Here is a 25,719-nt window from a genome sequence, read left to right on the forward strand (position 1 = left end):
TCTTTCCAAGAGCTGGTGCAGACTCGGGGGGCCGATTGGCCTCCTTCTGCACTGTAAATTCAATGATAATCTATGATTAATCTAGGACAAATGTTCGGCACAACATCGTGGGCCGAAGGGCCTGTTCTGTGCTGTATTTTCTATGTTCTATGTTCTATGTCCCACAACTTACCATGAATAATCAAAGATCTGCCAGTAAAGAAGAAGAACATGCAGGAAGATTTGCATGCCATGACTTCTATTTCTTTGGCTGTTGGTGCTGCCACTAGAGTCTAAATGGAAGTCTTGGTAACATCCTCCTTTTTCTGGAATAAATACTCAAAATTCATACTGAACCTAGGGTCCAGATTGAAGCAAACACACAGGAACTCAGAATCTTGATTTCCTTGAACATGTTGCATTTTTTTCGAAGAAACATATAAGACAAAATAAACCTTGCATTACTCTTAACCAATAAAGTGCTAATTGAACTAGATGCAGAACTATGCATTGCTGAAGGTTTATTTTTCTTATTTTCCAGTTCAATCACCTTACTTGCAAATGTTACTGAGTTGATTTTTCATACATTTACAGGCTTTAATTATTGCTTTAAACACTGTTTATTCATAGTCTGGTTTCCGATTCCAGCATCCGCAGTAATTTGCTTTTATTTATTCATACTCTGTTATCTGCCTTCCACTTTCATGTTTGGGTGCAGGGTTGTTTTACAACCACATTTTCAATCTTTTTTGAGAGCAGAATTGAGTTCCGGGGATTTGTAGCCACCTGAGTTGGCCACTTCCCGACTTAAAATGGAGAACCGCAAAGTTTGAAGGGAAATTCCGCTAACACAGGCAAAGACTAGCAAATACAGAAATCATGTATATTGGAACCTGCAAAACAACCAGACAGCACCGAAACCAGCAGCCATCTGCATAGTAATACAGCAGCCATCTACATAGTAATGTGCGATTCCCAGGCACAATGACAACAGTTAAGGTAAACAAAGCCAAGCCAGACCCCTCGGCGCCAGCAGGAGCCAAGATAAAGGAAGGCCAACGGACACTTAGGGACCGCCCAGCGATCAGGGAACCGCTCCAGCATTAGAGAGATCGATCCAAGTGATCGGAAAGCAGTCCAATCACTTGGAACCAGGTACGGGGTCCGCCCCAAAGGGCGGGAAGCCCCTGGGGACTATAAAGTAAAGCCCCCAAGTTCAAATCGTCCTTCTTGGCAGGGTCACTCATCAGCGAATCAACCCTTGAGAGTGAACTGCCCAAGCTGCCTCATCAACCAAGTAAGTCTCAAGTCAACGCTCGCTATGAGATAGGCGCTCCTAGCTACCAGTCCATACCAGCTTTTGAATCCTGCAGACTCAGGACCTGAACGAAAGGCCATTTGTTCCCCTGACCTGGTGGGCCAGTCCGAAGCTAAGTACAGGCCTGTTAGTTATAGAAATAGCCTAGAAAGTAGAGTTTATGCATGAATAGTGATTTACTGTGTATAATAAATGTGCTTTGATTTGAATCTTACTAATTGGTGTGTTGAGTTATTGATCATTACTTGAACTTGAACCTCGTGGCGGTATCATAAAGATACCTGGCGACTCTAGAGCAAAGGTTAAACAAACGGAGCAAATTACGATTTAAGAGCCAACCAAAAGTTAGCAACAAATTGTATTTATATTAACTTCTGAACCTACAGTACTGTGGCCTAGCATCACAACAAGTGTAGCGATTCAAGAGGTGGCCCACCATCATCTTCTCAGTGGCAATTAGAGATTGCCTGCATGTTCACAATCCATGAACAGCTAAAATAAATGCTGTTCTTTAAAAGTTAAAGGCCAGCAGCGGGATACTTCGCCGGTGGGATCCTCCGCTTCGCCAGCAGCGCACACACGCCCGTGGGTTTTCCGACGGCGTGGGAGTGGCCACATTGGAAACCCCATTGGCTATCTGCAGGAACGGTGAATCCTGCTGCCGACGGGGGCCGCCGCACTGGAAAACGGGGCTGGCGGGAGGGAGAATCTCGCCCCATGTGTTTTGAATTTGTGGTACTTTAAGGTAGTAGGTAAATGTTTTGCTCAATTATTTGTTTGAAAATGTTACTTTAGCTCAATTTAAGGCACTTTCATGTTAAGAAATGGGAGAATAAATAAAACTTGGGTTTATAAAGTACTTTTTGCAACCACTGGATGTCCCAAATCGGGTTACAGCCAATGAAGCATTTTTTTGACTTAACGTCACAGTTGTAGATCTTGTTGCACAGTGGGTAGCGTATTTACCCCTGGACGGGAAGCTTTGGGTTCAAGTCCTACTTCAGTACTTGATGGCCACAGGGGCTGTGTTCATAATGTGGTCAGGCAGGTTGATATCAGCCTGTAAATCCTCCCAATATGCCTGATAATAGGAGAGTTTCCTGGTCAGCCAAAATACAGAAGTCTATGAAAAATCATTGTTGTACTTTCAAGCATAAACATGGACCAATCCAATGGAAATCCATGGTCGTCCAGGCCTCTTAGGGCATGACACCTGAGGGAGGAGAATGGTCATTGTTGTCATGTAGGAAACACAGCAACTAATTTGCACTCTGCAAACTCCCACATTTAGCAATGTGAAAGTGATCAGATCATCTATTTTTCTTTTGTGATGTTGGTTGATAGATCAATATTGGGCAGAATATCAGGAGTAACTTCCCTGCTAGTCTTCAAAATAGTGCCTTGGAATTGTTTACACCCAGCTAAGCAGGAAGGTGGAGCCAATTATCTGTGACCATTGTACAATCCTTGTGGAAACGAAGTTCTGTTTTTCACTGGATCAAAGTCCTGGAACTCCCTGACAGTACAGTGGGAATTCCATCAGCTGGATTCCCCAATATAGAAGGCATACATTTCAATAGGTCTGATCGTTTTGCAAAGGAAAAATGTTTTTTCAAAAAAGATTCTGGTGTCTGGGGTGAAGGGAAATAGATGTTTTTAACCTGGCCTGTAAATTGTATTTACGATTTTATTCCAGATAGTGAATGAATACAGTGCTGGAATACAGCAAACACTCGACATTCTTTTTCTTCCGGGTGGAAAAGAATTTCTTACCAGCACAGATGCAGTGAGCAGAGATTCAGCAGACCGTACAATCATTGCCTGGGATTTCCAGACTTCTGCAAAAATATCCAATCAAATATTCCATGTAAGCTTAACCGATGTATTTTTTCATTTATGTATTGAGATCAGTTGTACCAAGCATTTTCTGTTAAGTCACACTCCAGATGGATGTGAAGTTTTGGAAGGACCTAACACTCCAGCTGAGCTAGTGCCCTATAGTTGTCTAATTAATTGTTACTACTTGTACAGCAGTAAAATGTTGCCAACTGAATTTTAGTTAGTGTGATCTCAAATATTATTGCATTTAGCTTTTCGAGTATTGCATGGGAAACCACAAGACACCTTAGCTGAGAGGCCAATAACTTGGAAGCAAATATTTAACGTAATTTCTGGAAGGATTTTTGTTTCACCCAAAGTGTAGGGGGCATCTGAAACTCAAAGGGTGGTAAAGCCAGAAACCTTCATCACATTTTTTAAAAAAGTTGGATAAACTACAAAGCCATAGACCAAGAGTTGGAAAGTGGAATTAAACTGCACAGCACTTTCAGAAGGCGTAGACACAATGGGCCAAGTAGCCTCTTTCTGTGCTATAAATGATCCATTTCTGTGTCAATGCAAACAAACATGTTGGCCCAGATTTGATGCAAAGGTAACGGGCAGTTTAATGTGCACACTGTTATTAATGTTGTTATGGGCCAGGGTTGAGAGAACCCCAAAATGTATCATGGAGTTCACCTGACCCACAACTTTTAATAGATTGTGGTATGGGGAGCACACGGCCCACTCTACAGGTGTGGTACAGCAGAAATGGAAAAGTATTTTTTAAAGCAAAACAATGTTTATTCTATAAACTCAAGTTAACCTTTTTAAAACATACAGTGAACATCTTAGCAACCATTAATTCAAGTACCATTAATTACACTAAGTAATCCTTTAAGCTTTCCTTTTAACATCCATACGACTTAAAAACAAAACATTTAACAGAAGCACATCAGGTTAAAGTCACTACTCGAAACATTTATAATTATGAATTCACCAAATGATCAAGAGATAGTCTTTTGATGGCAGAGAGAACAGCAGTACACCTGCTTGGTCTGGCTTCAGCTCCAACACTGAAAACTAAACTAAAACACACCCTGCAGCAAACAGCCTAAAACAAAAGTAAAAAGCTGACAGACAGCCCAGCTCCACCCACACTCTGACATCACTAATAAACACCCATTTCTTAAAGGTACATATCTTAAACACCCATTTCTTAAAGGTACTCTCACGTGACAATGTATAAACCAACCAGCAACTTGTGACAGTAAAGAGCTGCCCTATGAATTGTGAATCGTGACCAGTTACTGGATGCTTTGTGTCACTGCATCTTTTGTCCTGCAAAAATAAGACTTGCCCGCAGCATCCTTAAATGTGAAACATTTGGTGCACTTGCACAACAATCGCCAATTAAACATCCACAGCAGAAAGTTAAGGCTGGTACTTAAAGAGTATAGGCACCTTTTTAATATTGAGGTTTGTGTTCCTGCAATGCCACTCAAACTTTGCTGTCCAGCTAATTAATAATTTAAACTGTGGAGCCTCATTGATGAAGGTTGCATCACTAGACTTTTGAAATTTAAAGCTTGAAATTTTTTCTTACTTTTCCTTTGTCTTTCCGATTTAAATTCTATTTTTCTTCCCTCTCTTTGGGGTAAATTTTCAAGTCCCGCCCATTGCAGGAACGGTCGTGGGCTGGACAGAATATTTGATGGACTATTGAAAAGTAAATTGACCTCGGGCGGGAATTTCTGGACTTGGGTTAGTGGGACCAGAAACCTCCACCCATCGTATTTTTGCAACTGATTTGATTTTAATTCACACCATTCCGTTCTCTGTTGTCCCTCTAATTCGCTCACAATTCTTAACTCTGATTGATTAAAGAGATAAACTGTTGGTCCTGTCGCTTGCCAAAGTCCCAGATGCTTTGTTGCTCCTGTGCCATCATCAGCTCACATTTCAGCATTATGAGATATCCAGCTCCAGCAAAATCTGAGCCAATATTTAACCATGCCAATATTTTGCCAAAGCAAGGCAACTGCCTGAAAGTAATTCTACCATTGTAGCTTTACGCATTGTGAAATGCGAATTAAAACTTTGCAGTATTGACAATAGAAACTGACAGAAAATAATTTTTCCAAAATCAGTACAGCATAACAAGTGAAATTTTGCAAAGCTGAAAAGTACGTTTTTGAAGTCAAGAGTAGTTAATTACTGAGGCTAAGATAAATGGCATGCTATTGTCCAGAAATCAAAATACATTTTCATTGCAATTTTTCAACCTAGACTATGCTCCTTTGCCAGAATGGAAAGAGGGCAGTGAGAATGTTTAACAGTGATATTTATTATATACCAAATAAATTATGTCACCCTATCTCTCTGGAAGTAGCTAAATTTACAAAGTCCCTGAAGAAAATGGTTTTGTAGCCTTTACCTATTTAATTGCTAAACCTGATACAAAAGGTGAAGTCACACGGGATCAGAGGTGAGGTGGTAAGATGGATACAGAACTGGCTCGGTCACAGAAGGCAAAGGGTAGCAGTAGAAGGGTGTTTTTCTGAATGGAAGGTTGTGACTAGTGGTGTTCCACAGGGATCTGTGCTTAGGCCTCTGTTGTTAGTGTTGAGGATTGTCAGAAGATACAGCGGGACATAGAAGAGTTGGAGACTTGGGCAGAGAAATGGCAAATGGGGTTTAATCCGGACAAATGTGAGGTAATGCATAGAGGGGAAATATACCGTAAATGGTAAAACTTTTAGGAATATAGAATGTCAGAGAGATCTGGGCGTGCAGGTCCACAGATCTTTGAAGGTGGCAACACAAGTGGACAAGGTAATCAAGAAAGCATACGGAATGCTTGCCTTCATTGGATGGGGCGAAGCATATAAAAATTGGCAAGTCAAGCTACAGTTGTATAGAACCTTGGTAAGGTCGCACTTGGAATATTGCGCATAATCCTGGTCACCACACTACCAGAAGGATGTGGAGACTTTGGAGAGGATGCAGAGGAGGTTTACCAGGATGTTGCCTGGTCTGGAGGTTGTGAGCTGTGTAGAGAGGCTGAATAGACCCGGACTGTTTTCATGAGAAAGACGGAGGTTGAGGGATGATCTAATAGAGGTCTAAAAGATCATGAGTGGCATGGATAGTTGATTGGCAGGCACTCTTTCCCAGGGTGGAGGGGTCAGTCACCAGGGGGCATAGGTTTAAGGTCCGCGGGGCAAAGTTTAGAAGAGATGTGCGAGGCATATGTTTTGCGCAGAGGGTGGTGAATGCCTTGAACCCGCTCCCAGGGGAGGCTGTGGAAGCAGATGCATTAACAGCACTCAAAAGGCATCTTGACAAATACAAGGATAGGGTGGGTATAGAGGGATACGACATAAGGAAGTGCTGAGGGTTTTGGCAACGGTTGATATGACTGGTACAGGCTTGGAGGGCCAAAGGGCCTGTTCCTGTGTTGTATTGTTATTTCTCCTTTGATAGAGGCAGTTCTATTGTAGGGCCACACAGAATTGAATAGATGTTTTAAACTCCTTTCCCCCCGTAGGAAAGATACACCATTCCATGCCTGGCTGTTCATCCCAAAGAGTCTTTCTTTCTGGCTCAAACAAATGGCAACTATATGGTGCTATTTTCTACGCAGCGACCATACAGGATGAACAAAAGGAAGCGATATGAAGGACATAAGGTATTTTTAATAGATTATTTTGTTATTGAGAAAAAGTATTAAAAAATAATCTGTTCAGAAAATGCACATCTTTCTCACTTGTCAAAAAATCCAACAAGAGTACCATCAATGAGTTATTACAATGAGATGACAAGCTAGGATTTAACAGATCACTCACCAGCTACATAGCATGAAAATCCTTTATTAAACGGCTTTTCCATCTGACAGATCTTCAAATATTTCAAAGGGGAATAGATAGACATTAAATAAATATTTTGTATCTGTTTACCACAGTAGAAGGCACAAACAAATCTTGGAAATATTGGGAAACCAAGGGCCTAGTAAGAATGAGAAACTTAAAGATATTAGGAAAGCAATAGTACTGGAGAAATTAATAGGACTAAAAACCAACAGCTCCCAAATATTCCTTGGACTTGATAGCCCACATCCAAAAGTTTAAAAAGAGGTGGCCACAGAAATAGTAGATGCATTGGTTTTGATCTTCCACAATCCTCTAGATTTTATAACAGTCCCCATGGAGTGGAAGGTAGTAAATGTAACCCAGTATGAAATGAGGGTGACAAAAACCAGGAACTATAGACCAATTAGTCTTGCATTAGTAGTAGAAGGCAAAAGGACATGATAACTAGCCTGTTTGCCCAATATAATATAATTTTCAGAACATGGATTTATGACAGGGAAATCATGTTTGACAAATCTGACGATGGAACTAGCAGGGTAGATAAGCAGGAACCAGTGGATATAGTGTATTTAGTGTTCAAAATTTAATAATTAAGGTGCATGTTACGCAGCATTATGGCTCATGCGATTGGGGTAACATATTAGCATGGATTGAAGATTGGCTGACAGACAGAAAACAGAAAGTGGGAACAAGTGAGTCATTTTTGGATTGGCAGACTGTAACTAGATCAGTATCTAGCAACAGCTATTTACAATCTGTGGGAATGTCAAGTGCAGCGTATTCCACCTTTTAAAGTCCCCTTTCATCTCCTCCACCAACCCTGTCAGGTTCCACCTATGAATTGTGGTCCACTCATGTGTTACCTTGATCCCCAGGTACTGAAACCGCTCCCTTAAATGGCAGAGCCCCCAGGTTTGTCCCCCCGCCTCGCAGCATTCACTGGAAACATCTAATTTTTCCCTACATACAATCTATAACCCAAAAAAGTCCCAAACCTCTCCAGTGAACCCATGATTCTGCCCATGCTTTCCAATGGATCCGACACGAATAACAACAGGTCATTGGCGTACAATGACACCCAGTGCTCCCTGCCTCTCCTCATAATCCCCCACCACACAACTGAGGCCCGAAGTGCCATCGCCAACGCAAACAACAGCAGCAACAGTGGGCACTCCTGCCTCATCCCCCTCAACAACCCAAAATACCCCGAGTTCGTCTCATTCGTTTGCACATGTGGGACGCATACAACCAAACCCACGCCACAAACCTTGGCCAAACCCAAACCTCTCCAGAATCTCAAACACATACCTCCACTCTACCCGGTCAGAGGCCTTCTCCGCGTCAATGGGCACTATCACTTCGGCCCCCCTGACGGGGTCATAATTACATTCAACAAACTCCTAATAATACTAGAGAGCTGCCTCCCCTTCACAAGGCCTGTTTGGTCCTCTGAAACCACCTCCGGCACAAACCCCTTTAACCTTCTTGCCAGTATGTTTGCCAAGACTTTCACGTCTGTATTTAGCAGCAAGATGGGCCTATATGGCCCCCACTCCAAAGGATCCTTCCCCTTTTTCAGGATCAGTGAAATTGACGCCTGTACCAACGTAGCCAACAACTCCCCATTTTCCACCACTTCAGTAAACACGCCCAAGAGGTGGGGGGCCAACTCCGTTGCAAACTGCTTATAAAATTCCACCAGAAAGCCATCCGGCCCCAGCGCTTTCCCCAACTGCATCATGCTAATACATTCTATCGCCTCCTTTAACCCTAACGGCTCCTCCAGCGCCTGTCTCTTCCTCTCCTCCAGCCAAAAAATGACCCATATCAGTCTCCTTCCCCCAAGGCTCGGCCCTATACAGCCCTCATAAAAGGCCTTAAATACCTCCGCATACACCGCACCTTCTACCCCATTAGCATTGCCCGGCTCACTACAAAAAAGTTAATTTGGAATAAACCCGATACACGTGCAAGAAGAAGGAATACTCCCTCTCTCCTGGGTGCCCGAACCTCCACCATCCTCATCCTCTCCACAAATCCTCCCAGCTCTTGCTCCATTCTCGACCTCCCCATCGATTTAGGGCTCGACCTATTCACCCTCGCCTCCAATGCGCAATTGAAATCCCCCCATAGTCATCTGGTGAGAGTCCAAGTCCAGGAGCCCTCCCAGTAGCCTCTTCACAAATCCGGCATTATCCCAATTTGGTGCATATACATTCACCAAAACCACGGGAGTCCCCACTAGCACCGCAGTCACTATCACAAACCGCCCCCCTGCCCCAGGTACCTCACTTCCCTGGCATCTGTAAACCCCGTTTCCTTGCTCAAGGATATGGCAACCCCTCTTGACTTTGAGTAAAACCCGAGTGGAACACTTGCCCCACCCACCCCTTCCTCAACCTCATCTGATCTTTCACCCGGAGATGCGGCTCCTGCAAGAAAATCACCTCTACTCTTCAAATGTTAATAGGTCGGTTAACCGGCCCATTTAGCCTGCAGACATTCCGTGTCATGATTCTCGCTGGAGGCTTTCGCCAGAGGCTCGGTGACCCCTTTACTGGTGAGTTGCGGTGTGTGTAGGGGGGGTGCGGGGGTGATCCAGAAGCTCCAGTGGGGGGGGTTTAGGGATGGTGCCCCAATCTCTTTCTGCATTAGCCAAGGGGCTTGTTAGCACAGGAGACAGAACTAAGTGTGGCCCCAGTGGGACATTCCTCACCAAGTCCTGTTTAATAGTGGGATTGTTCTCAGCGCTGCCGTGAATTACCCGGCTAAACGCACTCGGCACTGGACTCTATTTCATTTCCATTAAATTGCTCCCTCTGTCTTTTGTTCTGACAAAGCACTGGCCTGGGAAGGAGGGAAGAGAATGTCCAGGGTATTCAATTCCTAAATTTATTGTGTTGGACTACTACTTATTTTGAAAGCATGTGCTTTGGATCATTTGATAGAACACTGAAAATACCTATTATTTTTCCAGAGATAGCCTTTTTCACAGTTTGACCAGTGAAAAGAGATTAATTGTTGTTTGTTGGAATGTTGCAGTGGATAATAATGAAGTTATTGAAGACTTCCGGGTGCGGCGATGACCAGCTAACTCGCACGTTTCGGCAGCTCCCGTTGGAACGGACTTTTGGGCTCTTAATAGGAGCCCCAATGGCAATTTAAACGGCCAAAAACACTGTGCGGTAAACCAGAAGGGAATCCCCCCGGACACGCATGGATAAGGGAGAGGATAGCGGCCGGATTGCAGAGGATCCTCTGGAGCAGCGGCAAGGAAGGGAAGCTCAAAGCAAGATGGCGTCGGAAGGTGGCCGTTTGTTATGGGGCCCGGACCAACAAGAGTTCCTGCGGCGCTGTGTGGAAGAGCTGAAGAAGTAGTTGAAGAAGGAGCTGTTGGCCCCGATATTACAGGCGATTGAAGGGCTAAAGGAGGAGCAGAGGACCCAAGAGCTGGAGCTTCGGGTCGTGAAGGCAAAGGCTGCTGAAAATGAAGATGAAATACAGGGCCTGGTGGTGAAGACAGAGACGCACGAGGCACAGCACAAAAGGTGTGTGGAAAGGTTGGAAGTACTGGAGAATAATTCGAGGAGGAAGAATTTAAGAGTCCTTGGTCTTCCCGAAGGCGCAGAAGTGGCGGACGTCGGGACATATGTGAGCACGATGCTTCACTCGCTAATGGGATCGGAGGCCCCGACGGGCCCTTTGGAGGTGGAGGGAGCTTATCGAGTTCTGGTGCGAAGACCGAGTTATAGTGGTGAGGTTTCTCCGCTACAATGACAGAGAGACGGTCCTCAGATGGGCGAAGAAAACTCGGAGCTGTAGGTGGGAGAACGCGGTGATCCGCGTATACCAGGATTGGAGTGCAGAGGTGGCGAGAAGGAGGGCAAGCTTTAATCGGGCTAAGGCGGTGCTTCACAAAAAGAAGATCCAGTTTGGAATGTTGCAACCGGCGAGATTGTGGGTCACACACCAAGGGAAGCACCACTACTTTGAGACGGCAGAAGAGGCGTGGACATTCATTGTGGACGAGAAGCTGGGATAGTCTGGCGAGAGAAAGAGCTTTTGGGACAAAGTGGTGGGGTGATTATGTGGGGCGAGAAAAGGGGGGGGGGATGATTTTTCAATTTGTTAATTTTGTGATCCTGTAACTTTTCTCTCTTACCCATGTTGGGGGGGGGGGGGAGGAGTATGAGGAACTGTGGGCGCCGGCCATTAGGGGCGGGGCCGAGTGGGAAACGCGGGCTTTGTTCCCGCGCTATGGTAATTATGGCGGGAACAGGGACGCAGGAAGGAAGGGGCCTCGCACAGTGGGGGCTGAGGACAAGGGGGGAAGCCGAGGTCAGCCAGAGTTCGCTGACTTCTGGGAGCAACATGGGGGGTGCAACTACGCTAGAGGGGGATCTAGCGGAGGGGGGGGGGGTTAACTGGGTTGCTGCTGCTAAGGAGAAGGGGGAGCTGTTATGGGATGGGGTGGTCGAGGCAGGAGGGCGCCGTCGGGTGGAATATACGGGTACGTGGGAACCGGGTGAGGAGCTCGGTTATAAAAGGGGATGGCGAGTCGACAAGGGGGGGTAAAGAGCCCCCCCAACCCGGCTGATCACGTGGAACGTGAGAGGGCTGAACGGGCCGATTAAAAGGGCACGGGTACTCGCACACCTAAAGAAATTAAAGGCAGATGTATGTTGCAGGACACGCATCTGAAACTGATAGACCAGGTCAGACTACGTAAAGGATGGGTGGGGCAGGTGTTTCATTCGGGTTTGGATGCGAAGAACAGGGGGGTGGCTATCTTAGTGGGGAAATGGGTACTGTTTGAGGCAAAGACCATAGTGGCGGATAGTGGGGGTAGATATGTGATGGTGAGTGGCAGATTGCAAGGGGAGGCGGTGGTTCTGGTGAACGTATACGCCCCGAACTGGGATGATGCAAATTTTATGAGGCGTATGTTGGGACGTATCCCGGACCTGGAGGCAGGAAAGTTGGTAATGGGGGGAGACTTCAATACGGTGCTTGATCCAGGGCTGGACCGATCGAGGTCCAGGACCGGGAGGAGGCCGGCAGCGTTTTCACAAAGTATACTCACGGCTCCCATGTTCACAAAGTATACTCACGGGTAGACTTTTTTGTCTTGGGAAGGGCACTGATTCCGAAGGTGACAGGGACGGAATATACGGCCATAGCCATTTCGGACCACGCTCCACATTGGGTAGACCTGGAGGTAGGAGAGGAAAAAGAACAGCACCCACTCTGGAGAATGGATATGGGCTTATTGGCGGATGAGGGGGTATGTTTAAGGGTGAGGGGGTGCATCGAAAGGTACTTGGAGCTTAATGACAATGGAGAGGTTCAGGTGGGAGTGGTCTGGGAGGCGTTGAAGGCGGTGGTTAGAGGGGAACTGATATCCATAAGGGCACATAAAGGGAAGCAAGAGGGTAAAGAAAGGGAGCGATTGTTGAAAGAACTTTTGAGGGTGGACAGGCAATATGCGGAGGCACCGGAGGAGGGACTGTACAGGGAAAGACAAAGGCTACATGTGGAATTTGACATGCTGACCACGGGTAAGGCAGAGGCACAGTGGAGGAGGGCACAGGGTGTACAGTATGAGTATGGAGAGAAGGCGAGTCGGCTACTGGCCCACCAATTGAGGAAGAAGGGAGCAGCGAGGGAGATAGGTGGGGTGAGAGATGAGGAGGGCGAGATGGAACGGGGAGCGGAGAGAGTGAACGGGGTGTTCAAGGCATTTTATGAGAGGTTATATAAGGCTCAGCCCCCGGAAGGGAAGGAGGGAATGATATGTTTCTTGGATCAGCTTGAATTCCCTAAGGTGGAGGAGCAGGAGAGGGCGGGACTGGGAGCGCAGATTGAGATGGAGGAGGTGGTAAAAGGGATTGGGAGCATGCAGGCGGGGAAGGCCCCGGGACCGGACGGATTCCCGGTGGAATTTTATAGGAAATATATGGACCTACTGGCCCCGCTTTTGACGAGAACCTTTAATGAGGCCAGGAAAAGGGGGCAGCTGCCCCCGACTATGGCAGAGGCAACGATATCGCTCCTTTTGAAGAAGGAAAAAGACCCGCTGCAGTGTGGGTCCTACAGGCCCATTTCCCTTTTAAGTGTAGATGCTAAGCTCCTGGCCAAGGTGATGGCGACGAGGATAGAGGACTGTGTCCCGGGGGTGGTCCACGAGGATCAAACTGGGTTCGTTAAGGGGAGACAGCTGAACACGAACATACGGAGGTTGCTAGGGGTAATGATGATGCCCCCACCAGAGGGGGAGGCGGAGATAGTGGTGGCGATGGATGCCGAGAAAGCATTCGACAGAGTGGAGTGGGATTATCTGTGGGAGGTGCTGAGGAGATTTGGTTTTGGAGAAGGGTTTATTGGATGGGTACAGCTGCTGTATAGGGCCCCGGTGGCGAGCCTGGTCACGAACCGACAGAGGTCTGACTACTTCCGTCTTCATAGAGGGACGAGGCAGGGGTGTCCCCTGTCTCCGTTACTGTTTGCATTGGCGATTGAGCCCCTGGCCATAGCACTGAGGGGCTCTAGGAAGTGGAGGGGAGTACTCAGGGGAGGAGAACAACACCGGGTATCTTTGTATGCAGATGATTTATTGCTGTATGTTGCGGACCCAGTGGAGGGGATGCCTGAGATAATGCAGACACTCCGGGAGTTTGGGGAATTTTCGGGGGTACAAATTGAATATGGGGAAGAGTGAGTTGTTTGTGGTGCATCCGGGGGAGCAGAGCAGGGGAATAGTTGACTTACCGCTGAGGAAGGTAACAAGAGATTTCCGGTACTTAGGGATTCAGATAGCCAGGAGTTGGGGAACCTTACATAGGCTTAATTTAACAAGATTGGTGGAACAGATGGTGGATGATTTTAAGAGATGGGACATGGTGCCCCTGTCACTGGTGGGTAGGGTGCAGGCGGTCAAAATGGTAGTTCTCCTGAGATTCCTTTTTGTGTTTCAGTGCCTTCCGATGATGGTCACAAAGGCTTTTTTCAAGAAAATTGAGAAAAGTGTCATGAGTTTTGTGTGGGGCGGGAAGACCCCGAGAGTGAGAAGGGGGTTCTTGCAGCGTAGCAGGGATAGGGGGGGGCTGGCACTACCGAGCCTAAGTGAATACTACTGGGCCGCCAATATCTCAATGGTGTGTAAGTGGATGGGAGAAGGGGAGGGAGCGGCGTGGAAGAGATTGGAGATGGCGTCCTGCAAAGGAACCAGCCTACAAGCAATGGTGACGGCGCCGTTGCCGTTCTCCCCGAAGAAATACACCACAAGTCCAGTGGTGGTGGCAACACTAAAAATTTGGGGGCAGTGGAGACGACATAGGGGAAGGTCGGTAGCCTCAGTGCGGTCCCCGATAAGAAATAACCATAGGTTTGTCCCGGGGAGAATGGATGGGGGATTTGGAGCATGGCAGAGAGCTGGGGTTGTGCTACTGAGAGATCTGTTCGTAGACGGGACGTTTGCGAGTCTGGGAGCGCTGACGGAAAAATATGGGTTGCCCCAAGGGAATGAATTTCGATACATGCAACTGAGGGCTTTTGCGAGGCAGCAGGTGAGGGAATTCCCGCAGCTCCCGACGCAGGAGATTCAAGATAGAGTGATCTCAGGGACATGGGTGGGGGATGGTAGGGTGTCGGATATATAGAGGGAAATGAGGGACGAGGGGGAGATCATGGTGGATGAGCTGAAGGGGAAATGGGAAGAAGAGCTGGGGGAAGAGATTGAGGAGGGGCTGTGGGCTGATGCCCTACGTAGGGTAAACTCGTCGTCCTCGTGCGCCAGGCTAAGCCTGATACAATTCAAAGTTTTACACAGGGCGCATATGACCGGAGCAAGGCTCAGTAAATTTTTCGGGGTAGAGGATAGGTGTGGGAGATGCTCGAGAAGCCCAGCAAACCACACCCACATGTTTTGGTCATGTCCGGCACTGCGGGGGTTCTGGGTGGGGGTGGCAAAGGTGCTTTCGAAGGTGGTGGGGGTCCGGGTCGAGCCAGGCTGGGGGTTGGCTATATTCGGGGTTGCGGAAGAGCCGGGAGTGCAGGAGGCGAAAGAGGCTGATGTCTTGGCCTTTGCGTCCCTAGTAGCCCGGCGAAGGATATTGCTTATGTGGAAGGAAGCCAAACCCCCGGGCGTGGAGACCTGGATAAATGACATGGCAGGGTTTATAAAACTAGAACGGATAAAGTTCGCACTAAGGAGTTCGGCTCAAGGGTTCACAAGGAGGTGGTAACAGTTCATTGACTACCTCGCAGAACGATAAAGGAAATGGGAAAGTAGCAGCAGCAACCCAGGGGGGGGGGGGGTGTCCTCAGGTGTGTTTTTGTATAGATATTTATACCAGGTTATGTATAATGGATTGTTTGATTTTATTTTTGGAGAGTTATTATTTTTGTTATGGCAGTTGCCATTTAGTTTATATATTATTTATTTATTTGTCGAAACGGCCACTGTTATTTATATTGTTTTATTGTTGTAAAAAGGAAAACCTTTGTATTGTTTTGTTTGGCCGAAAAATTTGAATAAAATATATTTAAAAAATAAATAAATAATGAAGTTATTGATAGAATTTGTGCTTAAGCGGTTTTGTTTGTCTTTTGAATTGTTGGGCTAATGGAAAAATAATGGGCAGGATTCTCCAGTCCGCTAGCCGCATTTTCGGGTGCGGCGCTCCCGCCTGCAGCGGGATTCTCCGTTCCCACAGCTGGCCAATGGGGTTTCCAATTGTGGTCACCTCACGCCGTTGGGAAACCCACGCATGTGGGTGCACTGCTGGCAAACCGGAGGATCCCGCCAACGGAGAATTCCTTTGAATATTTCTATTTGATCTCTATTGGGAATATAGACCTTTTTGAAGTAGTTTTCTTTAGTCTGGCAGAACTCATATCAAAACACCATCCTATTTAAAAATAAATCCTTCTATGGCACACCATACCTCCTCTCAGCGACACACTTGAGACAAAATTATTCTAGGAGATTGTTGCATAATAAATTTAAGGTCCATGATACTAGTGATCCATTCAGTTATGAGGATAGATTGGATAGAAGAAGACCAAAAAGACACTTGACAGAGATGTTTAAAAGCATTTGCACTGGACAGGGTAGATGGGGAGAAACTGTTCCTGCTCATAAAAGGATCGAGAACGAGAGGGCACAGTTTTAAAGTGATTTGCAAAATTAGCAAACGTGATGTGAGGAAAAACCTTTTCCACCCGACAGGTGGCTTGGGTCTGGAATGCCCTGCCTGGAAGTGTGGAGAAGGCAGGTTCAATCGATAATTCAAGATGATTGTTTCTATTCGAACAATGTGCAAGGGTACAGGGGAATGGCACTAAATCATAATGCTCATTTGGAGAGCCATGCAGAAACTATGGGCTGAATGGCTGCCTTCTGCACCGTAACACTCCTGTGATTCTGTGATCATTTTTAGTTGAGAACAATTAGGGCTATCATCACAGCTTATTATTTGTGTTCACTCTTCGGGCAGTGCTAATGAGATCATTTGTTCAGGTGAAGCCGGTATTTTTAGACTACGAGGAAGAACGGTTTATTTATGTGTCCCATGTCAGTTTAACTTAATTAATATTACTTTGAATTATGTACTTGGAAGATCAATTGATTGAAAATTTGGACTCTCAGAGCTTCAACAGAATCCACCAGTCCTGCCCTTTTCTAGTTTTTATATTTTACCTTTGATAGCCACATATGCTTGTTTTTTTTGTGCATGTTTTTCTTTCTCTACCTTTTTGCCTTGCTCACTTTCTAATTTCCTGACTTTTCCCCTTTCTTCCCTTCACTTCTTGCTGCAGTTTCTCTCAACTTTCCTCTTTGAGAATGCTTATTTTTATCCACCTTTCTATGACCCTTGCTCCTGCCCTTTTTGAACTCTTTCAATCTATTTGTGCACACTTCGTATCAACCTTTCTATGGCGATTTGTGCATCCACATTTATAATGGGAACTGCCTTTGTATTTGACAATCGCTCCTAATGAACCCCTTGGTACATTTTATTACGTTAAAGGCACTATAAAAATGCAAGTTGCTGTTCTGCTCTCTCTTGTTGGAATTGACCTGACACCTGTGTGGTACAAGTGCTTATCAGCAGAAGCCTAGATGCTGCCTCATTCTTGTTGCAAGCAAGCACTGCGTCATTATTTACAGAATTTCGAATGTTGCTGAATACTTTAATGATCAATGAGCAGCCAAATTTCTGACTTCATTTAGGGGCAGCACGGTAGCATTGTGGATAGCACAATTGCTTCACAGCTCCAGGTTCCCAGGTTCGATTCCGGCTTGGGTCACTGTCTGTGCGGAGTCTGCACATCCTCCCCGTGTGTGCGTGGATTTCCCCCGGGTGCTCCGGTTTCCTCCCACAGTCCAAAAATGTGCAGGTTAGGTGGATTGGCCATGATAAATTGCCTTTAGTGTTGGACGGGGTTACTGGGTTATGGGGATAGGGTGGAGGTGTTGACCTTGGATAGGGTGTTCTTTCCAAGAGCCGGTGCAGACTCGATGGGCCGAATGGCCTCCTTCTGCACTGTAAATTCTATGATAATCTATGATGATGGGAAGAAGAACATTTATGAAGCAGCTGAAGATGGTTCTGAGGATTGAACCATTTCACCTTAAACAACCTTTTGTTTTTCTAACTAGATCCCTTGTGGCAGATAAAGATTTAATAACTTAAATATTCTGATGATTTTGCATATTGCGAAACTCAAGTAAAACATTTTAAAATTGCTTCATTTTGCTGTACTAATATAAAAACATGTGCCATGACCAGGCTTCATTAACCATCGTCATCATATTTAGTAAATCTTCTCCATATTTTACAGGTGGAAGGATATGCAGTGGGCTGTGAATTTTCACCCGACGGGACTCTAATTGCCACAGGAAGTGCTGATGGGACAGTCTGTTTTTACAACTATCTGAATTCGAAACTAGTTCATACTTTGCCTGCCCATGAGCAGGCCTGCACCGATGTCTCATTTCATCCTGTACACCCATCTATTATTGCAACATGTGACTGGAGTGGCGAAATCAAAGTGTGGCAGTGATCGTTTGTAAGTGGGAGCTGCATTTCAGGTTTAGCACACTGGGCTTTGAAAGCAGACCGAGGCAGGCCAGCAGCACAGTTCAATTCCCGTACCAGCCTCCCCGAACAGGCGCCGGAATGTGGCGACTAGGGGCTTTTCACAGTAACTTCGTTTGAAGCCTACTTGTGACAATAAACAATTTTCATTCATTTCATTTCAGGTGTAAATGTACATCACTATTCATTATTCTGCCCTTTAATTACAAAAAAACCCACACTTGCCCAGAAAATTAACAAACTGCAGAACTAATTTCCCTTTATGCTCTGATTAATTCACGGATGCATATTAGGTTTGTTATCAGATATAATATGAGGGTTAAGCAAGCCTAAAGAACCAGCACACTAAAATTAGTGGTCAAGTTTGATTGAGGCCAATATATCCCGACTCTTGCAGTGTAGGTAAGGCATATAGAATACCTACATTGTTCTGTCGTCTTAAATTTGGTCATGACAAAGAGAATCAATACCACTTACCAATCAGTTTATGTATTAAAAGGCACTGAAACATTGAAGTAAGCCAACATTTCAACAGTTTGCGACATTAAGCAAGTTGAGTTGTCTGACTTCTGCACATTTGATTTAGTAGTGAATCCTTCACTACAGAATCTGGAATCCTGCTGTTGAAACTATAAATTCAAATGACTGATCTCGCATGTATTTATAGTCTCATGTATTTATAACCTCCAAAATGCAACATCATTGTTGATATGGAAATAGGCAGCAATGTCCCATGACTATCACCATATGTCAGCAGATGCCACTCATCCATTAGCTGTTATATTGTTGAATCCATTTCAACCTTAATTTTGTTAACAAGTTCAACAATTTCTGGAAACGCTAACCATATCCAGCACAGTGGCATATTGGTTAGCACTGCTGCCTCACAGTTCCAACACCCAGGTTCAATTCTAGCCTCGGGTGGCTGTCTTATTGTGGAGTTTGTACATTCTCCCTGTGTCTACATGGGTTTCCTCCGGGTGCTCCGGTCCAAAGATGTGGTGGATTGGCCATACTAAATTGCCCCTTAGTGTTTAAAAGGTGAGGTGGGATTACTGGAATAGGATGGGAGTGTGGACCTAGGTAAGGTGCTCTTTCAGCGGATCGGTGCAGACTCAATGGGCCAAATGGCCTCCTTCTGCACTGTAGTGATTCTATGATTCTATCTCTATGACCTGCAGTGAACTGAATGGAACAGTCGATAAAGTGCTCGCTGGGATGATCAGCAATCAAGATAACCAGATTCAATGACCAGCCTTGTGCAATATAAAACATTGATTGTTGAACCTGGCAGTATAAAATGAAGTTTTCATAATTTGAATAAATTATGAATTATTTGGTTTAAAGAAAAAAATTTAAAAGTTTATTTACTTGGTATTTTCAATATTTCTTTAATATTTGGCTGTATCGACCAATGAGGGCCAACTGATTTTTTTATTCCTATTTAGTTGCTTGACCCTTGAATTTCCTTCTACAGTTTGTAGACATTGCTTTGCATTATGGAGTATATTCAGAAATAATATCCTATTGTATATTATGGGATCATGTCAGTTTAGTCCAATGATTTTAAAATAATACTGCCTATAAATGGAAAAACTTTCTGATTTGGTCTATTCGGTGCATGCAAACAATTCTGATTTCATGATTTTTTTAAATAATCAATCCGCTTGTGGTGTATTTAGGGGGCGGAGGTGGTAAAACTTAAAACAAAGCAAATCCATCCATGGACAATTATCATAAATATCATGGCCAAGAGACAGGAAGAAAGCAAAATATATGTATATCACCGTCAGCCTAGCTACCTTATGAATTTTATTTCTGTTTTTCAAAACAGACAATTGCTGAACTAATAAATGACTGCAACAGGTCACATGCTGGCTTCTCGAAGTTTCTGAGCAACTTGAAAACAAGGCTAACACCTCACATTCCCTGGAATGTAACACATCTTGCATCATACCGGCCTCACCAACACAATGAATTGGAAGACGAGATGTCCACCCTAACCAGCTATGGACAAATGTTTGTAACACCTCATCTCCAATGTGGTGCTAATGGCCCCAAGATTACCTGCTCAAAAACACAATGGGTTGTAGCCAGAGGCCTTGTTAATCGAATAGCTAAACACAAAGTCATCCTGTCTCATGACTAAGACTTGATCTATCTGAACTTCTTTAATTATACGGATTTTGAATTTTATCTTCAGTCACTGCCTGAGCTCAGAAGAGAAACAGGAGTCTAGGCAGCAGCCCGTCTCTGTCTATCATTTACCATCTTACAGGTAGCAGCAAAATTTAAAATTGCCTGGCCCTCATCTGCACTGTGAACTACTGGAACATTGGAACTTCTGTGCCTGCCTTCAAGACTAATTCATCTCTAAATGCCTTCTCCCACCATGGAAGTCCTCACTACTGGAATGATGATCACCCTGCAACAGTTAACCTACTATCTTCTGAAGGAATATGCCATTGGACTTTTGACTCTGGATTCAAATAAAACTTATTTTTATCATGGCCTTGTCCTGTACCCCTTACTTTCCCATATCCCTCTTATATCCCTGCTGATGTTACTACTGGGCTGTCAGGTCCTGGAGTGGAACCCCGGCTCGATAGATTGTGTCTTGTTTTTTGTTTAGAGACATCAATGAACACAGTTGCAGGACTGCCGATTAACTTTTAGCAAAAGAATAAAAACTTTATTAAACAAGAAAATATTAACTATAATACACTGCTCCTTCACTCCACCTATATCTTTACAGATGTACATAGATTTGTAAGGATATCGCATGTTCCAAAATAGATCTTAGATTCTAATGTTCGCAGTAAGAATACAGTCCATGTAAACCAATAGACCAACTGTGGTCAGACACACCACACTCTGAAACCAAGTGACAGATACCACCCAGTACAACGTCTGTGGATTTCTCATCAAAATCCCCCAGATGCTTGTCAGACTATGAGCCACTGGAACTCTGACTTCCACACAGGTGTCTCCAAACTCCACTCTTGAAGAAGACATTTGGAATCTTTCTCCATGCAAAACTTTCTCACGGATGCCTTCACCAAGGACCCACTTCCACAATCTCAATCTCTCCTTTCGGTATTCCTCTGTCTTGGATTGCCACGTGCATTCAAACTTCACACAATCCCTCAGGTACCCAGCTATGCCAACAGAACATGACTGCTTCACAAGCTGAATTCTGTATTAAGATGTCACCAATGTCAGGCTTCTCACCCAGCCAACTTTAAAGCTTTCTTGCAGTTGTCTCTTTAACTCAGAGCACTTCTCTATTTTTTATTTTAACTTCACCGAACAGGACCTTGTTCAGCTTCTTATTCTTTGTTCCTTTGATTTAACTGCTCCTGAGACATTCCTTTTTTCCAACTCCCTGGTTTTCTGGGACTTATTTTGTTCTTTTAGGAAGTCTGCTCCCTGCAGCTCCCTTGCCCTGTTCAGTTTCTCCTGGCTCTAGCTGAAAATGAATTCAAAAGTTCTTTCTGCCGGTGGCCCTTGGTTGCTACTCAACAGTCCAATTTTCCTCTAAATCCTGTTTGCTTTCACATCATAAACCCTCATTGCCACACATGCCTCGAAACCAGATCGAAGTCAACCCTTTGCCGTATAGAAACACAAATTTAAACTTACTGAAAGCTGTACCTTGGCCAGAATTCCCAGTCCGTTCATGCCAACAGGATTTTCTGGTCCCCCTGCAGTAAATAGAATTTTGGCTGAGCGCCAAATGCTCCATTCTCGCTGGTGGCGGGGTGAACTTGGATCGGAGAATCCCGCCATTTACCCCAAAATATGGATATAAATTACTTAAAACTACCTCTTTTATGATGAGTAAAAGGGGCGGACACGACAATACCTATTTCCTGTGCAACCTCATCTCAAGTTTGCTGTGGAGGATTCAAAGAGGATTGATTTATTAAAGTTTTTGAACACAATTACAACAATTGTGTAATCCCCCCCCCCTCGTAACAAAAAAAAAACGAGAAATCGCGCAGAGCAAGATATATACATGGCAAAATGATATATTTACACAGCTTTGTACACTGGCCCTCACCCGTACGTGCCAGTTTCTCCAACCCTTCATGTTATCTCTTGCTCATCCACCCTCCCAGGCAGTCCCCCCTTTCCCCCCCATCCCACCCAGGACGTCCCCTCCACCCCTCCCCCCTCCCCCTCCCCGCCCCCCAAGGTTGCTGCTGCTCTAACGCTCCGCAAGATAGTCCAGGAACGGTTGCCACCGCCTGTAGAACCCCTGCGCAGACCCTATCAAGGCGAACTTAATCCTCTCCAACTTTATGAACCCAGCCACATCATTTATCCAGGCTGGGGGGCTTCACCTCCTTCCACATTAGCAAGATCCTTCGCCGGGCTACTAGGGATGCAAAGGCCAGAATGCCGGCCTCTTTCGCCTCCTGCACTCCCGGTTCGTCCACTACTCCAAATATTGCTAGCCCCCAGCTTGGCTTGACCCGGACTTTCACCACCTGAGATATTGCTCCCGCCACTCCTCTCCCGAACCCCTCCAGTGCCGGGCATGACCAAAACATATGGACATGGTTCGTCGGGCTCCCTGAGCACCTTCCACATCTGTCCTCTACCCGCAAGAACCTACTCAACCTCGCCCCCGTCAAGTGCGCTCTGTGGACCACCTTAAATTGTATCAGGCTGAGCTTGGCACACGAGGAGGAGGAATTAACCCTACCTAGGGCATCAGCCCACAGACCTTCCACGATCTCCCCCAGCTCCTCCTCCCATTTACCCTTCAACTCTTCTACCAGCGCTTCCCCCTCTTCTTTCAACTCCTGGTGTATTTCCGACACCTTGCCCTCCCCGACCCATACACCCGAGATCAGCCTGTCTTGAACTTCCTGTGCCGGGAGCAACGGGAATTCCCTCACCTGTCGCCTCACAAAAGCCCTCACCTGCATATATCTAAAGGCATTTCCCGGGGGTAACTCGAACTTCTCCTCCAGTGCCCCTAGGCTCGCAAACGTCCCGTCGATGAACAGGTCCCCCATTCTTCCAATCCCCGCCCGATGCCAGCTCTGGAACCCTCCGTCCATCTTCCCCGGGTCAAACTGGTGGTTACCCCTGATCGGGGACCCATTGCACCCCGGTGCCGTCTCCACTGGCCCCAGATCCTTAGCGTTGCCGCCACCACCGGGCTTGTGGTATACCTTGTCGGCGAGAGCGGCAGCGGTGCCGTCACCAACGCCCCCAGGCTCGTTCCTTTACAGGACGCCATCGCTATCCTCTTCCATGCCGCCCCCTCATCCTCCATAACCCACTTGCGGATCATCGCCACATTTGCTGCCCAGTAGTAGCTCCCCAGGTTTGGCAGCGCCAACCCTCCTCGGTCCCTACTGCGTTCCAGGAACCCTCTCCTTACCCTCGGGGTCTTATCCCCCATAATACTCCTGCCTACTCTCTTAAAAAAGGCCTTAGTGATCACGATGGGAAGGCACTGAAACACAAACAGAAACCTCGGAAGGACCACCATTTTGACCGACTGCACTCTACCCGCCAGCGAGAGCGGTAACATGTCCCATCTTTTGAAATCCTCCTCCATTTGCTCCACCAACCTCGTCAGATTCAGTTTTTGTAGGGTCCCCCAACTCCTGGCTATCTGGATCCCCAGATACCGAAAGCTCCCCTCCGCCCTCCTCAGCGGTAGATCCCCTATCCCTCTTTCTTGGTCCCCCGCCTGTAATACAAAGAGCCCACTCTTCCCTACATTGAGCTTATAGCCTGAAAACTCCCCAAACTCCCTTAGAGTCTGCATGACCTCCACCATCCCCTCCATTGGATCCGCCACGTACAGCAACAGGTCATCCGCATATAGCGACACCCGATGCTCTTCTCCCCCTCAGACCACCCCCCTCCATTTATTAGACTCCCTCAATGACATGACCACTGGTTCGATCGCCAATGTGAACAACAGGGGGGACAGGGGGCACCCCTGCCTCGTCCCTCGGTACAGTCGAAAGTACTCCGACCTCCGCCGGTTCGTCACTGCACTCGCCATCGGGGCTCTGTAAAGGAACTTAACCCAATTGATAAACCCTGCCCCAAACCCAAACCTACGCAGCACCTCCCAGAGGTACTCCCACTCTACTCGGTCAAAGGCCTTCTCCGCGTCCATAGCTGCCACTATCTCCGCCTCTCCCTCCTCCGATGGCATCATTAGCACGTTTAAGAGCCGCCGCACATTGGTGTTTAGTTGCCTGCCCTTTACAAATCCCGTCTGGTCCTCGTGGATTACCCCCGGGACACAGTCCTCGATCCTCGTGGCCAGCACTTTTGCCAGCAACTTTGCATCCACATTGAGGAGCGAGATCGGCCTGAACGATCCACATTGCAGTGGGTCCTTGTCCCGCTTTAGGATCAAAGAAATTATCGCTTCCGACATTGTCGGGGGCAGGGCCCCCTCCTCTCTTGCCTCATTAAAGGTCCTCACCAGTAGCGGGGCCAACAGGTCTGCGTACTTCCTGTAGAACTCCACCGGGAATCCGTCCGGTCCCGGGGCCTTCCCCGCCTGCATGCTCCCCAAACCCTTGCTCAGCTCCTCCAACCCAATTGGTGCCCCCAAACCAGCCACCTCTTGCTCCTCCACCCTCGGGAATCTCAGCTGATCTAGGAATTGTCTCATCCCCTCTTCCCCCGCTGGGGGCTGGGATCTGTACAGCTCTTCATAAAAGGCCTTGAATACCTCGTTTATTTTCGTCGCACTCCGAACCGTGGCTCCCCTTCCATCTTTGACTCCCCCTATTTCCCTTGCTGCCATCCTCTTACGGAGCTGGTGTGCCAGCATCCGACTAGCCTTTTCCCTATACTCGTAGGTCGCCCCCTGCGCTTTCCTCCACTGTGTCTCCGCCTTCCCTGTGGTCAACAGGTCAAACTCCGTCTGGAGCCGTCGTCTTTCCCCGGGGCCTCTGCGTATCTCCTGTCCACTCTCAAAATCTCCCCCACTAACCTCTCCCTTTCCATACCCTCTGTCTTCTCTCTATGAGCCCTAATGGAAATGAGCTCTCCCCTGATCACCGCCTTCAACGCCTCCCATACCACCCCCACCCACACCTCCCCGTTGTCGTTGGCCTCCAAGTACCTTTCGATACACCCCCTCACCTTCCCACACACCACCTCGTCCGCCAGCAGTCCCACATCCAGCCGCCACAACGGGCGTTGGTCCCGCTCCTCTCCCAGCTCCAGTTCCACCCAGTGCGGGGCATGGTCCGAAACGGCTATAGCCGAATACTCCGTCCCCTCCACCCTCGGGTGAGCGCCCTACCCAGAACAAAGAAATCTATCCGGGAGTAGGCTTTGTGTACATGGGAGAAGAAAGAAAATTCCCTGGCCTGCGGACTTGCAAACCGCCATGGGTCCACTCCCCCCATCTGATCCATAAACCCCCTAAGTACCTTGGCCGCCGCTGGCCTCTTTCCTTGATTTGGAGCGGTCCAGTGCTGGATCCAACACTATTGAAGTCCCCTCCCATTATCAGGCCTCCTATCTCCAAGTCCGGAATGCGCCCCAACATTCGCTTCATGAATCCTGCATCATCCCAGTTCGGGGCGTATACGTTTACCAACACCACCCACGTCCCTTGCAGCCTACCGCTCAC

General features: G+C 46.7%; 1 protein-coding gene across 1 annotated transcript in view; it reads left to right on the top strand.

The window, feature by feature from the left end:
- wdr25 (WD repeat domain 25) overlaps positions 1-20,597 on the top strand; it is a 118,558-nt gene extending 97,961 nt beyond the window's left edge. Inside the window, exons 5-8 of the mRNA XM_072490660.1 lie at positions 2,994-3,164; positions 6,666-6,806; positions 17,833-18,060; positions 19,924-20,597. Coding sequence (XP_072346761.1) covers positions 2,994-3,164; positions 6,666-6,806; positions 17,833-18,054 — 534 coding nt within the window. The 3' untranslated portion in view covers positions 18,055-18,060; positions 19,924-20,597. The remainder of the gene's footprint in view (positions 1-2,993; positions 3,165-6,665; positions 6,807-17,832; positions 18,061-19,923) is intronic.
- Positions 20,598-25,719: the final 5,122 nt, after the last annotated feature.

Source organism: Scyliorhinus torazame, chromosome 2, assembly GCF_047496885.1.
Source record: "Scyliorhinus torazame isolate Kashiwa2021f chromosome 2, sScyTor2.1, whole genome shotgun sequence".
NCBI lineage: Eukaryota > Metazoa > Chordata > Chondrichthyes > Carcharhiniformes > Scyliorhinidae > Scyliorhinus > Scyliorhinus torazame.